Here is an 18,116-nt window from a genome sequence, read left to right as displayed (position 1 = left end):
AAGCAGTGTGGCCAAGTGTATCCAGAGTAGTGTCAACTATTTACACTGTGCCAGGGAGGACATGAAGCCACACCCGCCTTTGTTGATAGGTAAGAGTAAATATTGTTGGTAGAATAGCATTCTAGACGAAGGTCGACTGTATCTTGAGGAGTTTCTGTCGGCGTCGCTACGTCAGTTGGCGGACGAGATGCCAAGCAGTGTGGCCAAGTGTATCCAGAGCAGTGTCAACTATTTACACTGTGCCAGGGAGGACATGAAGCCACACCCGCCTTTGTTGATAGGTAAGAGTAAATATTGTTGGTAGAATAGCATTCTAGACGAAGGTCAACTGTATCTTGAGGAGTTTCTGTCGGCGTCGCTACGTCAGTTGGCGGACGAGATGCCAAGCAGTGTGGCCAAGTGTATCCAGAGTAGTGTCAACTATTTACACTGTGCCAGGGAGGACATGAAGCCACACCCGCCTTTGTTGATAGGTAAGAGTAAATATTGTTGGTAGAATAGCATTCTAGACGAAGGTCGACTGTATCTTGAGGAGTTTCTGTCGGCGTCGCTACGTCAGTTGGCGGACGAGATGCCAAGCAGTGTGGCCAAGTGTAACCAGAGTAGTGTCAACTATTTACACTGTGCCAGGGAGGACATGAAGCCACACCCGCCTTTGTTGATAGGTAAGAGTAAATATTGTTGGTAGAATAGCATTCTAGACGAAGGTCGATTGTATCTTGAGGAGTTTCTGTCGGCGTCGCTACGTCAGTTGGCGGACGAGATGCCAAGCAGTGTGGCCAAGTGTATCCAGAGTAGTGTCAACTATTTACACTGTGCCAGGGAGGACATGAAGCCACACCCGCCTTTGTTGATAGGTAAGAGTAAATATTGTTGGTAGAATAGCATTCTAGACGAAGGTCGACTGTATCTTGAGGAGTTTCTGTCGGCGTCGCTACGTCAGTTGGCGGACGAGATGCCAAGCAGTGTGGCCAAGTGTATCCAGAGCAGTGTCAACTATTTACATTGTGCGAGGGAGGATATGAAGCCCCATCCGCCTTTATTGATAGGTAAGAATATAAGTTAGAATAGCTTGGCTTGGGAGATGAGGTGCCAAGCAGTGTGGCCAAGTGTATCCAGAGCAGTGTCAACTATTTACATTGTGCTAGGGAGGATATGAAGCCCCATCCGCCTTTATTGATAGGTAAGAATATAAGTTAGAATAGCTTGGCTTGGGAGATGAGGTGCCAAGCAGTGTGGCCAAGTGTATCCAGAGCAGTGTCAACTATTTACATTGTGAAAGGGAGGATATGAAGCCCCATCCGCCTTTATTGATAGGTAAGAATATAAGTTAGAATAGCTTGGCTTGGGAGATGAGGTGCCAAGCAGTGTGGCCAAGTGTATCCAGAGCAGTGTCAATTATTTACATTGTGCGTGGGAGGATATGAAGCCCCATCCGCCTTTATTAAAACGGGAGTGCCCAGTGAATATGTCGCATTGCTTAAACATTGGTACAACAGCCAGGTCAATCGAGTGAGATGGGCCGGAGAGGAGTCTGATGAGTACAGACTACAATGTGGGGTGAGACAGGGAGGGCTAACATCACCTCTCCTTTTCAACCTCTACGTAAACGAGTTGATCGAGGCACTCAGCAGGGCACATGTCGGTTGCCATATAGGTAATGTGTGTTTTAATAATATAAGTTACGCGGACGACATGGCCTTGCTGGGGCCCTCGGCTGATGCAGTACGACAGCTCATCAATATATGTGAGGAATACGCCAAGCAGCATGGTCTAAAATACAACACGGCCAAAAGTGAGCTTCTTATTTTCAAAGCTCGTAAGTATAACCCGTCTACGGAGCCGAGGATCATGTTGTGCGGCGCACCTCTAAAAGTTGTAGATCGCTTCAAGTATCTGGGGCATATGCTCACAAATGAGTTGAATGATGATCTGGATCTGGAAAGGGAGAGAAGAGCGACGGCAGTGAGAGGCAACATGCTCGCCCGCAGGTTCGCACGGTGTAATAAATCAGTTAAATTGACGCTCTTTAGAGCTTACTGTCAGAATTTCTACACGTGCAGCCTGTGGGTGAAGTTTACACAACGAGCCTATAACGCATTGCGCGTTCAATATAATAACATCTTGAGGATGCTGTTGCGGCTGCCGAAGCACTGTAGTGCGTCCGGCATGTTCGCCGAGGCGCGAATAGATGACTTTTTCGCCATTAGGCGGAAAAGAATCGCCTCCATGCTGAGGCGGGTGCGCGGCAGCAGCAACAGTCTTCTCAGGGTGTTGGCCGAGCGCCTCGACTGCCCGATTACAAAGTTTTGGGTGGAGGTGGCAATTGGGAGAGCTAAATAGAGCATGGCAACCTGCGCTCCTCGTCTCGCAATGGCCACACATCTGCCAAATACTAGTTTTTAGTCATTAGTTTTTATTTTTATATTATAGTTTTCATTCGTTCTTTTATTTTTAGTAATTAACATAGTTTTTAAGTTTATACCTACTAACAACGCTATGGATCAATGATCTGAAATAAACGATTTTTATTTTATTTTATTTTTATTTATTTATTGATAGGTAAGAATATAAGTTAGAATAGCTTGGCTTGGGAGATGAGGTGCCAAGCAGTGTGGCCAAGTGTATCCAGAGCAGTGTCAATTATTTACATTGTGCGAGGGAGGATATGAAGCCCCATCCGCCTTTATTGATAGGTAAGAATATAAGTTAGAATAGCTTGGCTTTGGAGATGAGGTGCCAAGCAGTGTGGCCAAGTGTATCCAGAGCAGTGTCAATTATTTACATTGTGCGTGGGAGGATATGAAGCCCCATCCGCCTTTATTGATAGGTAAGAATATAAGTTAGAATAGCTTGGCTTGGGAGATGATCGCGCGAGGTGCGCGCGGCGCTCGCAGCGCTTAAGCCAAAGCGCTCGGCGGGACCGGACGGCATTCCGGCGTTCATTGTAAAAGATTGCGGCAGAGTCTTGGAAGAACCGCTCCTTCACATCTTTAACTTATGCCTAGAAAGGTCATACTTTCCGAAGCGTTGGAAGGTCACGAGGGTGATCCCTATACCTAAAGGGGGTGCAGGGTCGGAGATAAGTGGCTTTAGACCCGTAGCGATACTTTCGACGCCAGCTAAGGTGTTTGAGTCGGCAGTGCAGCGTAGCATCCGAGATCAGGTATCAGCGCAGCTATCGGAGGCACAGCACGGGTTTCGGAAGGCACGGAGCACCTCGAGCAATCTTCTGAGCGCCATGTCATACGTGATTCCACAGGTTGACGCTGGGGTTCAGGTTGACGCCGCGTACTTTGACTTCAAGAAAGCATTCGACATGGTCGATAATGATCTCTTGTTGTCAAAGATGGCGGCGGTGGGCTGCACTCCCAAGTTGCTACGGTTCTTTGCTGACTACATGAGGGACAGGCAACAATACGTGGAGTACGCGGATTGCAAGTCTCAGCCGTATTTCACCAGAACCGGGGTAAGTCAGGGTAGTAACTTGGGGCCGTTGGAATTCATTATTATGATTAATGATCTACCAGAGGTGGTCAGGGACGCTAAATGCCTGTTGTTTGCAGATGACATTAAGTTGCTCTTGGCAATCGAAAATGAGGCAGACTGTGAGCGTCTCCAGCGGGACATAGACAGAGTGGTGGAGTGGAGCCAGAGAAACAAACTGCATTTTAACGTAGATAAATGCGTTTCCATAACATTTACTCGGTCCAAAACACCTCTCAACCACAGCTATGAGATAGCCGGAGCTCAGTTGAAAAGAGTGGAGTCCGTGAAAGATTTGGGAGTGCGCATGCAGAGCAGCTTGTGCTTCAGGGACCATATTGTCGGTGCGTGTAAAAAGGCGTTCAGGATTCTGGGCTTTGTACTCCGCAGAGCAGTAGGCTTCACAGACATAAAAGCCATCGCTGCGCTGTACAATGCTCTAGTAAGAAGCCAATTAGAATTTAACGCTGCAATATGGGCTCCGCATGAGGCCAAATACAACATCATGATGGAAAGGATACAAAATAAGTTTACCAGGTACTTATACTGGAAACGGTATGGTGTGTATCCTTTCTATCCGCTGATGTATCCCACACTTTTTGTGATTGGCATGGTCGGTTACGACAAACTAGAAACTCGCAGGGATCTGGCGCTCGCGTGCTACTTGCTTCGGGTTCTTCGTGGTAGTATCTGCAACCCAGACATTTTACAAATGTTTAAGCTGTGCGTGCCGGACAGGTACACCGAGCGGCGGCGGCAACCGCCACTGCTGGCAGAGCCAACCGGCAGGACGAATCTGCAACGTAAAGCACCTCTCAGCCGTTCTATACACATTTTGAATCTGGTTGCCGATAAGACAGATCTTTTTTATTGCCCAATGTGGGAATTGTCAAAAACCTGTTTATATGTATTGTGTTATGGAATGTAATGGATTGAAATTGTAATGAAATATTGAAATTTAAATTGACTTTATTGTGTATTTGTTGTATATGAAATTGTAATATATTGAATTTTTAATTTAAAGTATTTAGTTAAGTAGTAATAAGAATTATTTAATTTAAGGCACTATTGTATTAGGGTTACCTGTAAGGATAGTTGCTGTATTTAATAATAAAATAAAAAAATAAAATAAAAAATGAGGTGCCAAGCAGTGTGGCCAAGTGTATCCAGAGCAGTGTCAATTATTTACATTGTGCGAGGGAGGATATGAAGCCCCATCCGCCTTTATTGATACTTACTTACTCCGTTCGCTCAGCGACCCAAAATGAGACTTGGCCTCCGACACAAGACAGCGCCACTTTTCTCGGTCCTGTGCGACCTCTCGCCAATTGCTGACTCGAAGTTCGCGCAGGTCCGCCTCCACCATGTCGCACCAGCGATATCTGGGGCGTCCGATAGGACGTCTTCCTGCTGGACGGCCCAGGTATGCTCTTTTCACGTTCCGATCTTCATCCATTCTCTCAAGGTGGCCCAACCAACGGAGTCTGTGAGCTTTAGTCTCTCCCATGATGTTAGGTTCAGCCACTAGGTTTTCGATTTCACGGTTCGTAAGGACTGACCAGCTTCCGTCCGGTCTTTTTTTTGGGCCCAGTATCTTACGGAGGATCTTCCTCTCGGCTACTAGCAGCATGTTTTCTTCCTTGAGTGTCAGTGTCCACGCTTCGCATCCGTAGGTTAGGATTGGGCGAATCACGGTCTTATAGATTCGGATTTTGGCCTTTATTGATAGGTAAGAATATAAGTTAGAATAGCTTGGCTTGGGAGATGAGATGCCAAGCAGTGTGGCCAAGTGTATCCAGAGCAGTGTCAATTATTTACATTGTGCGTGGGAAGATATGAAGCCCCATCCGCCTTTATTGATAGGTAAGAATATAAGTTGGAATAGCTTGGCGTAGGAGATGAGGTGCCAAGCAGTGTGGCCAAGTGTATCCAGAGCAGTGTCAACTATTTACATTGTGCGAGGGAGGATATGAAGCCCCATCCGCCTTTATTGATAGGTAAGAATATATGTTAGAATAGCTTGGCTTGGGAGATGAGGTGCCAAGCAGTGTGGCCAAGTGTATCCCGAGCAGTGTCAACTATTTACATTGTGCAAGGGAGGATATGAAGCCCCATCCGCCTTTATTGATAGGTAAGAATATAAGTTAGAATAGCTTGGCTTCGGAGATGAGGTGCCAAGCAGTGTGGCCAAGTGTATCCAGAGCAGTGTCAACTATTTACATTGTGCCAGGAAGGATATGAAGCCCCATCTGCCTTTATTGATAGGTAAGAATATAAGTTAGAATAGCTTGGCTTGGGAGATGAGGTGCCAAGCAGTGTGGCCAAGTGTATCCAGAGCGGTGTCAACTATTTACATTGTGCAAGGGAGGATATGAAGCCCCATCCGCCTTTATTGATAGGTAAGAATATAAGTTAGAATAGCTTGGCTTGGGAGATGAGGTGCCAAGCAGTGTGGCCAAGTGTATCCAGAGCAGTGTCAACTATTTACATTGTGCTAGGGAGGATATGAAGCCCCATCCGCCTTTATTGATAGGTAAGAATATAAGTTAGAATAGCTTGGCTTGGGAGATGAGGTGCCAAGCAGTGTGGCCAAGTGTATCCAGAGCAGTGTCAACTATTTACATTGTGCAAGGGAGGATATGAAGCCCCATCCGCCTTTATTGATAGGTAAGAATATATGTTAGAATAGCTTGGCTTGGGATATGAGGTGCCAAGCAGTGTGGCCAAGTGTATCCAGAGCAGTGTCAACTATTTACATTGTGCAAGGGAGGATATGAAGCCCCATCCGCCTTAATTGATAGGTAAGAATATAAGTTAGAATAGCTTGGCTTGGGAGATGAGGTGCCAAGCAGTGTGGCCAAGTGTATCCAGAGCGGTGTCAACTATTTACATTGTGCAAGGGAGGATATGAAGCCCCATCCGCCTTTATTGATAGGTAAGAATATAAGTTAGAATAGCTTGGCTTGGGAGATGAGGTGCCAAGCAGTGTGGCCAAGTGTATCCAGAGCGGTGTCAACTATTTACATTGTGCAAGGGAGGATATGAAGCCCCATCCGCCTTTATTGATAGGTAAGAATATAAGTTAGAATAGCTTGGCTTGGGAGATGAGGTGCCAAGCAGTGTGGCCAAGTGTATCCAGAGCAGTGTCAACTATTTACATTGTGCTAGGGAGGATATGAAGCCCCATCCGCCTTTATTGATAGGTAAGAATATAAGTTAGAATAGCTTGGCTTGGGAGATGAGGTGCCAAGCAGTGTGGCCAAGTGTATCCAGAGCAGTGTCAACTATTTACATTGTGCAAGGGAGGATATGAAGCCCCATCCGCCTTTATTGATAGGTAAGAATATATGTTAGAATAGCTTGGCTTGGGAGATGAGGTGCCAAGCAGTGTGGCCAAGTGTATCCAGAGCAGTGTCAACTATTTACATTGTGCAAGGGAGGATATGAAGCCCCATCCGCCTTTATTGATATGTAAGAATATATGTTAGAATAGCTTGGCTTGGGAGATGAGGTGCCAAGCAGTGTGGCCAAGTGTATCCAGAGCAGTGTCAACTATTTACATTGTGCGAGGGAGGATATGAAGCCCCATCCGCCTTTATTGATAGGTAAGAATATAAGTTAGAATAGCTTGGCTTGGGAGATGAGGTGCCAAGCAGTGTGGCCAAGTGTATCCAGAGCAGTGTCAACTATTTACATTGTGCTAGGGAGGATATGAAGCCCCATCCGCCTTTATTGATAGGTAAGAATATAAGTTAGAATAGCTTGGCTTGGGAGATGAGGTGCCAAGCAGTGTGGCCAAGTGTATCCAGAGCAGTGTCAACTATTTACATTGTGCAAGGGAGGATATGAAGCCCCATCCGCCTTTATTGATAGGTAAGAATATATGTTAGAATAGCTTGGCTTGGGAGATGAGGTGCCAAGCAGTGTGGCCAAGTGTATCCAGAGCAGTGTCAACTATTTACATTGTGCTAGGGAGGATATGAAGCCCCATCCGCCTTTATTGATAGGTAAGAATATAAGTTAGAATAGCTTGGCTTGGGAGATGAGGTGCCAAGCAGTGTGGCCAAGTGTATCCAGAGCAGTGTCAACTATTTACATTGTGCAAGGGAGGATATGAAGCCCCATCCGCCTTTATTGATAGGTAAGAATATAAGTTAGAATAGCTTGGCTTGGGAGATGAGGTGCCAAGCAGTGTGGCCAAGTGTATCCAGAGCAGTGTCAACTATTTACATTGTGCAAGGGAGGATATGAAGCCCCATCCACCTTAATTGATAGGTAAGGATAAATATTTTTGGTAGAATATCATTATAGACGAAGGGCGTAGGTACCTCGACGAGTTTCTCTCAGCGTTGCTGCGTCAGTTAGTGGATGAGATGCCAAGCAGTGTGGCCAAGTGTATACAGAGCAGCGTCAACTATTTACATCGTGCCAGGGAGGATACCCACCTTTATTGATAGGTAAAAATAAATGTTAGAATAGCTTGGCTTGGAAGATGTGGTGCCAAGCGGTGTGGCCAAGTGTATCCAGAGTAGAGTCAACTATGAACATTGTGCTGGCTAGAACGGCGAATGTTAACATTTATGAATATTACCAGTTTTTGTTCTTATCATGATTTTTGCATCATTTCCAGGCCTCCTCTACGCAGAGCTCCACCGCATATCGGAGAAGCACCCGGACGACGTCGACCTCGACCCGGATGTGACGGCCACCGCCAAGACCCGCCTGCTGACCCTCATCAAGGACGCCAACCCCATAGTCCGGCAGAACTCGGCCATGGCCCTGGCTAATATATGCCTGGTCGAGGCGAGCGATTGACCCGCGACGATATATTGTTACAAGGGTGTTCAGTTTAACAAACGATTTTGAATACTGTATTGCTGTTTACTGTTGTATCACTTTCACTACACCTTGTAAAACAAAGTCCCCCGCCGCGTCTGTCTGTTTGTATGATCGCGATAAAACCCAAAAACTACTGTACGGATTTTCATGCGGTTTTCACCTATCAATAGAGTGATTCTTGAGGAAGGTTTAGGTGTATAATTTGTAAACCCGTGCGAAGCCGAGGCAGGTCGCTAGTGTGTGATAAAATAAACAAAAACAAAATGCTCTACTGGTCAAACACCATAGTATGGACCTCTAAAAAAATCTTCAATTCAAGGGGGGTCAAATATCTTTGCTATATGAAACAATTTAAGTAGGAAAGCAGTATGAAATAAGGGTTTTAAGTTATTTTAGGGCAAAAATCAGTCATATTATAATTTTACCAGTTTTTATGGAATTATATGGATATGGATTTATACAGTCAGTCATGTTGAAAAATATTTTTTTTTATAGTTATTGCGTATTTTGTTTTGTACGGACTGAACACAATTATAATATACGAATTTACGCGTTTTAAGTGTTTTGTCTTTTTTAAATATCTAAATGTTGAAGTTGAAATTGTAATTATTTCTGTGAATTGATTATTAGAGCTGTAAGATTATTGATTTTTTTATTAGAAAATGTGTGCATTATTACGTAAATATTAATTAAATATTAATTAAATTTAAGAGACTGAAATTGTTAAAATAAATAAAAAGATTACTTAAAAAAATCTTTTATGTTACCTTATTATGAATTATGCATATGCATTATGCTTATAGAGATAACGGTTAATGTAGTCAACGCTATTTGAATGTGATATAGTTAAATGTTGGTATTACGGGATCTCGGGATTTGTGAACTAACCTTTACCAGAGACGAGTTGAAAATAAAGATTGAATACCTCGAAGCAAACTTGCGTTCTTTTTTATGTTTTAGAATTTAGATAGCGCCACCAGTCGCTAAAATATCTTGAGGTCTAAGTACCTTAACACGTTCCCTGTCCGGGTGCCCCCAATGTGGGGCCATGAAGCTTTTTTTTAAGGAACACGTGCTATGGGTTCACAATTCAAAGTGAAAGCCCACTTGGACGTGACTCACGTGACTTTGTATGGAGACTGTGAACGAGTTAAGTAAATAAAGCACAAAGTCTACTGTCATGTGACGCCATTTATAATAAATAATGATGAAAAACGTAACTTTAATAAGAGACTTCAGTCTTTATTATTTACTTATCTTAGTGCCATTTGCACCATTCCACTAACCCGGGGTTAACCGGTTAAACCGTTAACCCAGTGTCAAATTGTACTGGTAACCATGGTAACTCCAGATTTAACCCGTTAACCCCGGGTTAGTGAATGGTGCAAATGGCTCTTAGCCTTATTCTAGTGAGAGTCAGGATGGCGGGTGTACCTAAATAAAAATAAACATAAAGCATACCATTTTTCTAATAGGTTAGGGGTAGTGCGGTATAGGCGGTTGTTTTAGGTGTGCAAATAAAACTGATATCTTTGTCAATTTATATTATTCAAAAAATAAACAAACCTTTAAAAACAATTTACAATATCCATATATGCCAAATGTAAATTCCAAAGCGATACAATTATAAATAAGAGTACAATGTATTAGTTTTGCTAAAGAAAAGTTAAAGGCGTCTCTTTCGATTGTCGTGTAAAAGAAAGAGACGTCAACAATTATTTATAAACACATTGCTTTCTATAACAAGAATTAATGTTGAAAATTTATATGCTAAAGTAGGATAACATTCTTTTCAATTATATGGTTATTTAATGTATACCTAAATACCTATATTATAAAATATGCTTTTCAAATTTGTATTAAAATAGTTATTTACGATACAAGTGCGGAAAAGAGGAAATTCGACACGAGTTGCGAATTACCTATTCGCACGTGTATCCTACAACGTTTTACAGTACATATGGCCCTTTAAACTTCTGACATCGCACGAAAAGTGCTATTTTACGCACTAGTGCGGGAAAATAGGACCATATGTACTGTAAAAATATTATAGAGTTATCTTTTCATCAATATAAAATTGATATGTGGCCAATATTTTAAGGCGATTCATCTAACACATTACTATCACCAGCTATCACTAACAAAATGTATTGTGGTATTAAGTTTGACAATAAAGCTTGCTGTTCACGCCCGCGTTTTCATTTGTTCCTTCATTTTCTGCTGTGCTGTTCGCGCCGCTGTGTCGTCACATACGCGGCATCTACAGGAATTTAAAAAAAGTAGTTATTTACGTCTTAGCTCACTATCGGCTTGGCCGCGACATTACGCTTCGCTCCAACCTATGGTTATCGCTGCCGCCGTCGCAAGTCGGTCAATGTCCTGGCCGGGCCGTAATGCGGATCTGCACGCCAGTCTGGTGTGTGAGCGAGACAACGCTATGCAGGTACATAGCGATGTCCCGCGCGCATACCGGAGTGGCGTGCGGATTGGCATCCCATGTGAAGACCGACCTATAGCTAAAAATATTCACAAATATAGTCTGTATCTTTAGGTACATATTTAAATAAACCGAGCAAGTGCGAGTCGGACTCGCGCACGAAGGGTTCCGTACCATAATGCAAGACACGGCAAAAAAAAAAACGGTCACCCATCGAAGTACTGACCCCGCCCGACGTTGCTTAACTTCGGTCAAAAACCGGGCAAGTGCGAGTCGGACTCGCGCACGAAGGATTCCGTACCATAATGCAAAAACGGCCAAAAAAAGACGGTCACCCATCCAAGTACTGACCCCGCCCGACGTTGCTTAACTTGGGTCAAAAATCACGTTTGTTGTATGGGAGCCCCACTTAAACCTTTATTTTATTCTGTTTTTAGTATTTGTTGTTATAGCGGCAACAGAAATACATCATCTGTGAAAATTTCAACTGTCTAGCTATCACGTACGGTTCGTGAGATACAGCCTGGTGACAGACGGACGGACGGACGGACGGACGGACAGCGAAGTCTTAGTAATAGGGTCCCGTTTTACCCTTTGGGTACGGAACCCTAAAAAGAGTAAACAAAATCTACCCTTAAATGGCGTCTTAAGCCACTTGAGGGTACCGGTAGATGAAAACATTACATGATTCAAATAATGTGGGTTAAAGTCAGGTCGTTCAGTAACGGATCCAGGTGGTTTTGTATTTCGTTGGTTAATCAATAAATGTTATAACTGCCCGAAAATGTACAAATTATTTACCTAAAGATCTCCTCTCGCGTCGTATGATGCTCTAATGACAGGTCATTTTTACATGAAGTAGCTATCGCGTCACGTAAATATGTAACGTGTTCTGGAAGATTATCACGTTATAATAGGCAAAACATATTTCTTCAATTATTTGGTTAAAGAGATGCGCGGTAGCGCCATCTACAACAACTGGTGTTATTACGTGTCTTTGTATGCAACTAACAGTCTCTATTATCTACCTCGTCTGCAACGTTTGCTTAGTCAATGTTAACAGCTTACTTAGGAGTTCTTTCGAGCTAGAACTTCGCAGTGGGGTCGCAGTAGAAGAAAGTCATTTTAGAAAAAAGCTTTATGGCTACGCAATAAGAGCGAAAAAAATGTCGCATCGTGAGGCAGCGTCGGCCGAGCCGAGCGACGTCGTTTTCGCTTTTATTGCGCAGACATAAAGCTTCTTTCTATCGACTATTGCTGATTCCGCGTCGATAGGTGTGGGGAGATCCTTAATCAATGTAAACAGAGGGCCTACCGCGAACCACGTTCGACGTGTTGCCTCTCTGTCGCACTTGTTAATTCGTACATAAGTGTGACATAGGCAACACGTCGAACGTGATTCGCGTTAGGCCCCCAGCTTACTTGGGAGTCCTTCCGAGCCAGAACGTCTCAGTTGGGTCGCAGTAGGCGCGCAGCTGACGGCTGTCCCACGAGACCGAGTCCATGCGCCACTCGGGAGACACGTATTGCACGTGCAGCTTTGGTATGGTTATCTGTAAATAGGTAAAACTGGGCTATAACTGCGAAAATCGAAGTTCGCAAACTGCGTGTATCTTTCTCTGTCACTCTAATTAAGCCTTCATTGGAGTAAAAGAGAAAGATCCCTGGACCCGCAGGAAAGTAGCGAGAGACCGCCCCTTTTTCAGCAACCATCATATAGACCAGCTGCCGCCCTAGGCCTGGGCCTACTTAGCCTTAAGGCAAATCCGCCACTGAAAGGAAGCGAGAAAGTCGAAGGCTTATTTATTTATTTACAGGTACGAGTACGTACCGGATTAGCTGGTGCTGGCAGGCCTGGTAAAGGAGCCCGAACGGTCTTGTACTTGGCCAGGGCTACGCCCTCCTCCGTCGCGATTCGCACCGTGCTCTTATAAATGTCGTTTACCAGCAAATCGCGGACTCTGTAAATGAGATTATATTATTATACCATGAATGAGATTATTTTTAGCAACACTCGTTGATTGCAATCGGCCTGGGTGCATAGAAGGTAGGATCGTATAGAAGTGGTATACGCGTGCCTCCGTGAGGGACAAAACATACGCAAATGCGACACTGTGATTGGTCGAATTCATTTATTGCCCACCATTATCCATACTTAAAAAAAGGTGGGGAACAAATAAAATGTGAGACTGTGACAATAAGGACAAACAATAATAGCTCTTTCGCTGCTACTCCTACTGAAAGATACATAAGACTATCCCGTTCTGTCAGTTACCCCCACCACTCATGCCAGATCCAGGTATATCCTAGATTCATGCCTGGGTGCCTAGCCAAAGTGCCAATCGGACACGTAACGAACGATATGCTAAAATGTCTCTGCCGCACCCGCACTAATATCATAATATGGAAGAGTGATGATCAGAATGATAGTGAGAGATTACCGTTTAGGACCCTCCACACTCGTGCGCGAAGCCGCGAACGCGAGTGTGGAGTCGATTTCGTAGATCTGCGAACTCGACTTCACATTCGCGTTCGCGGCTTTGCGCACGACTCGCACGAGTGTCGAGCAGGCTTTTCGTTCGCTACGGCGCAAACGATTGGCATATTTGGCCTCGACCTACCGCATCCTCCAAGGACGCGGTTGAAGGGTCAAGCTGGACTGGTCCGGACGAACTTTTAAACGAATGATCGATTCGATCGGGTCAAAATGGCGACAACCTCCGAGTCCCATTTTATAAAGGCGTCTCCAGACTTGCGAATGCGCCGCAAGTACGCATGCCAGTTTGTGTAATACATGGCGCGCTGTATACGAACCTTGCACGAAAGGCTGCGTGCGTACTCACTCACATGCCTCTATTTCTAACAACAATCTGAATTCTTTATTCTTTATTCTTTATTCTTTATTCAAACACTATGTATAAGTTTACAGCTCCAGCCAAGGCACTTATACTGTTAATTAGGTACATATATGTTGTCAGTATCAGTCAGTATCATAAAATTAGTAGGTACACTTATTGTATTACACACTTATCTTTATAATTGAACATACATATTATGTATTACTAAGTTACATAGAGATAAAAAAAAGAATCTGATATTAAATAACATAGGTAGAGTTTAAAAAAATCCTGATACTACGTTGTAGGGACGGCCACTTGTCTGCGAATATGTCTGCGTTTTGGACTGTAGCTATGAAGTTATTTAGTAATTCTATTGCTCGGTACGTGGGTGCGTTTGAACCGTGATAGGTGCGAACATTTGGATATGCAAAAAGGTTTCTGGCTCTACGTGCGCTACGCCCTACTGCAGCTATGTAGTTGTCTGGGGTAAAAATACGCATACGCTCCAGAACGGATGGGTTGTCAATACGATTTCTTAAAAGCAGACAATAGTGTAAGGCAAGCGTTTGCTTACGCCTTAGCTCGAGAGACTCTAACCCTACCATTCCCAATACAAAGGATGACGGAAATAAGTATGGGTAGTATCCGTAATACCTTTTGTAAAGATGTCTAGCAAATTTACGTTGGACGCGCTCGACCATTATGGTATATTTTGCTTCCCGAGGGTCCCATGCGATAGAATTGTACTCAAGCTTGCTGCGAACATAGGCATTATAAATAATTATTGCGATTTTAGGGTCACGAAATTCAGAAGTCGTTCTAATAATGAACCCTAAAATTTTGTAGGCACTTTTGCAAATATTTATAATGTGTGAGTGCATGTTTAGCTTAGTGTCGAGTGTTAACCCTAGATCCTTTATTTCTGTTACTCGGTCAAGGGGAATGTTAGTAAGAGTATATGTCTGGAGGATATAATCTACAGACCGGCTAAAACTTATTACTTTGCACTTAGATTCATTTAGGTACAAGCGGTTTGTTTTACTCCAGCTGTCAACCATGTTGATTGTTTGTTGGAGTACCGTACAGTCGGATGGATTTACGACCGGTTGAATTATTTTAAGATCATCCGCATAAAATAGTGATTCCACGCCTGATATATTACTTGGCAGATCATTGACCATGATTAAGAAAAGAGTAGGCCCCAGAGTGCTACCTTGACTAACCCCGGAACGAGTGTAATACCTTTCAGATTGGTAAGAATTTAATTGGACATATTGTGTGCGATTCCTGAGGTAGTCAGAGAAGAAAACAAGAAGTTGAGGGGTGAAACCTAAGGCTGACAGTTTGCATAGGAGAGTATCGTTGTCAACTAAGTCGAAAGCTTTCTTGAAGTCGAAATAAACAACATCAACTTGTCGTGCAGTATCCATTTGGCGCAAAACGCTATCAAAGAAGCAAATGTGGTTGGTAGTAGTGGATCGTGAAGCGCGGAATCCATGTTGACAATCTACTAATTTACGATTTATCTGATTAAGTAAGCAGTGGTTTAGAATGGTCTCAAACACTTTTCCAAACACGGACAATACAGCAATGGGCCTGAAGTTTGTGATATCGGAGGACTTACTTATCTTAGGAATTGGGGTCACTCTTGAGACCTTCCATTGGGATGGATATACGCCCAGCTTGAGTGATAGGTTGTATATGTGAAGTAACGAGTGTTCTAACAAGCATACACAGTCCTTGACTAGAAACGGGGGTATACCATCAGGCCCAGCTGACGACTTAGGTTTGAGTTTCCGAATAGCGGCTCTGATTTCTGAAATACTGATAGTTGGGATAGCAATCATAGATTCATTGTTGTTACCAGCCTCCAGTTCCGCTTTTTTGGGATCTAGTTGCGGAGCTTCAGGCTGGAATACGGAGCTGAAGAAGGACGCAAAAGCATCGACTGCTTCTTGATCAACGACTGTTTTACCTTTATATATGTATTCAGATATTATGTTTCTATTCTGTTGTTTACTTTTTACATATTTCCAAAATTCTTGAGGGTTTTTACTTATATTACATTCAATATCATGAAGATATTTTTTATAAGATTTGTTAATTAACTCCTTTACGAGAGACCTGTAGTATTTAAACATTTCGAGGTTAAATTGTAGGCAATTGACAAATTCTGTTTAGTTATTACAGATGTAGTGAATAATCCCTTGCCGTCGTATTTTCACAGAAACGCACGAACTATGGCTATTTCAGTCAGTCTCCGAGAAAATACGATGGCAAAGGGTAGTTCAGTAGTTCACTACATCTGTACTAATATGACTCTAGAATACAGTTAAAGATAGATAGATTACTGCTTGTTGTCGATATCGTCCATACTGACGGCGGGCGTCATAACCAGACGTGGGCGAGTCCTCTGCGCCTCCTCACGCTCTAGGTCTTCAGGTTTTAACTGCAAATTGTGAATACTTTGATAACTGTTTTGCCTTATTTCTATAATAAACAACAAACAAAACTATTATAAACTTTCATCATTTATTTATTTTCAATTAATTAGGTACCTACCTATATACTAGCCTATTACCTACCTACCTACCTCTATTAGGCTTTTGCCTAAGTATATGCAAAAAGTTAGGTAGGTATAAGTAGGTACCTAAGTGTCAGCGCCGTCCATGGCGCCTATTACATTAGGTACCTACCTTTAATATCTGCTACGGTAGGGGAACTAGTAAAACACATATATGATTTGAGGCATCAATATATATATATATAGCCTTAACTATATACTAGCTACTAGTCTATTACCTACCTACCTCTATTAGGCTTTTACCTATATAGGTAGGTATACTTCCTATACTTCCTTGTACAGTTAAGTATATTATATTCTCTGTATATTATATTACTGTGATCCAAATGTACTTACGAAAGTCTTTTGCACGATTCTAGGATCACTCCTCAAGATCTCTTTAGGTTTAATAAATAGATCGAACGGTATGGGAAGCCTCTCAGACATAGTTTGCAAATCTTTGATCCCTTTAAACTCCGGTCTAGGCTTCGGCACCTTTTCTTTATAAACTGTTGGCACGGGAGGTTTGATTTCATTCTCCCTGTAATCCGTTCGCTGTACTGTCCCGTAGTTGAATAGCATGGACTCGTAGCGTCGTGTTTGTATTTCGTCCGGCATTTTTGTAAATAATTCGAAATATTTGTATAGGATCGCGTGATAGTGATGCTTGATAAATGACAATGTCAATGTGGCATAAAGGAAACAGTAGGTACATACCATGTTCAAACCAAATAGGTAAGCAATAATCACTATAGATCAAAGAATCTGCAAAGAATATATAGTCTGTCAAGCCATTTCCGTCAGTAGAAAAAGCGGCAAATTTATAAAATGTAGGCGCGAAGGGTAATCGTCCCATACAAAATTTGAATTTTGCGCTTTTTCTACTGACAAAGTTGTTTGACAGACTATAATTACTGGTGCAATGTCTGTAGTCTCGAAGGCTCACGGTCATTTGACCTTTTGGACGCCAATGACCGATAATCCGCACCGCAGGTTCAACGCCAAAGACTGATTAATCGGTCACAGACCACAGAGCAACATAGACCTACGTGCATATGCATAAAGTTTAATTTCAGTTTTGACACTTCGGTGACGTGGCGTCCGCGTGACAGCTTGTGTTTGACACGGCGTCGAAAAGGTTAACCTTCAACTAAAGCCTGACCAAGATAAATCACGCGCAGATTGCGGAATTTCACTGGAATTATTTTTTTCATACTACACTGAACTATCATATCATACAAATAAATTGCTAAGCCTGACCAGTAATACATGATCATTGTCAAGAGGGCGCTGTTATTCTCAAGTACCCTATACTTGAGAATAACAGCGCCCTCGTGACAATGATCATGTATTACTGGTCAGGCTTAGCAATTTATTTGTATGATAGGTTTTAGGCTCGGAGTAATTAACAATGGAGCCGCCATTAACAGGCGTTCCCCTCTGTCGAAAATAGGCGGCCAATGGTCAACCACATGTCAACCATATGTATGGACTGACGTTTATCTGACATGCCGTACCTATACATTTGATGTGCCCCTCCTCCGCAAAAAACGGCAGACTATTTTGTACCGAAAATTTTAGACATGGCGTCTCCGTTGGTTATATCCTCTAAGGTTTTAGGAGGGTAGATGCCGTTTGGGTGTGCTTTGGTATTCCGGAGTACAAAAAATAAAAATATAAAACAGTTATTACGTTATTTTATTTAAAACATAAAAGAAACTCAGTTTCATTTAAAGGTCATCTTAACATCTTAGCTTAGAGATAACAAAAACGTTGGCATGTAACGGTTACATTGCTTCTCTTATTGATCTCAAAATACTTATAATAACATTTGAGATCCGACATTACTTTATGAACATTAAAAAATGTATATAAGAAAATTCGCTTGGAAAAGAGAGTTGAAAGATAGACAGAGGTATGCTTTACACACCTTACTTCATTCCGTAACAGA

The 18,116-nt window shown here is 42.8% G+C and overlaps 2 protein-coding genes across 2 annotated transcripts in view; one reads left to right on the top strand and one right to left on the bottom strand.

Annotated features, from left to right (window-relative positions):
• LOC134790873 (maestro heat-like repeat-containing protein family member 1) overlaps window positions 1-10,512 on the top strand; it is a 34,080-nt gene extending 23,568 nt beyond the window's left edge. Inside the window, exon 12 of the mRNA XM_063761858.1 lies at window positions 8,117-10,512. Within this exon, the coding sequence (XP_063617928.1) occupies window positions 8,117-8,301 (185 nt within the window). The 3' untranslated portion in view covers window positions 8,302-10,512. The remainder of the gene's footprint in view (window positions 1-8,116) is intronic.
• Window positions 10,443-16,849, bottom strand: LOC134790872 (uncharacterized). The gene is made up of 5 exons (XM_063761856.1): window positions 16,523-16,849; window positions 15,954-16,051; window positions 12,594-12,723; window positions 12,185-12,315; window positions 10,443-10,585 (listed from the first exon to the last, which is right to left on the bottom strand). Exons 1-5 carry the CDS (start codon window positions 16,781-16,783, stop codon window positions 10,510-10,512), a joined length of 696 nt encoding a protein of 231 aa, XP_063617926.1. The 5' UTR covers window positions 16,784-16,849; the 3' UTR covers window positions 10,443-10,509.
• Window positions 16,850-18,116: the final 1,267 nt, after the last annotated feature.

The sequence above is a fragment of the Cydia splendana genome, chromosome 5, assembly GCF_910591565.1.
Source record: "Cydia splendana chromosome 5, ilCydSple1.2, whole genome shotgun sequence".
Classification (NCBI taxonomy): Eukaryota; Metazoa; Arthropoda; class Insecta; order Lepidoptera; family Tortricidae; genus Cydia; species Cydia splendana.
Note: the sequence above shows the minus strand (reverse complement) of the source record. Positions and strands in the feature narration are given on the sequence as shown.

What these genes read in the sequence shown, in the direction of transcription:
- LOC134790872 (XM_063761856.1), bottom strand. Translation starts at nt 16,783, where the DNA reads ATGCCGGACGAAATACAAACACGACGCTACGAGTCCATGCTATTCAAC. An exon ending in GACGATATCGACAACAAGCA is followed by an intron (nt 12,724 to 15,953) that starts GTAATCTATCTA and finishes TCTCATTTACAG; the next exon opens with AGTCCGCGATTTGCTGGTAA. An exon ending in TGCCAGCACCAGCTAATCCG is followed by an intron (nt 12,316 to 12,593) that starts GTACGTACTCGT and finishes ACCTATTTACAG; the next exon opens with ATAACCATACCAAAGCTGCA.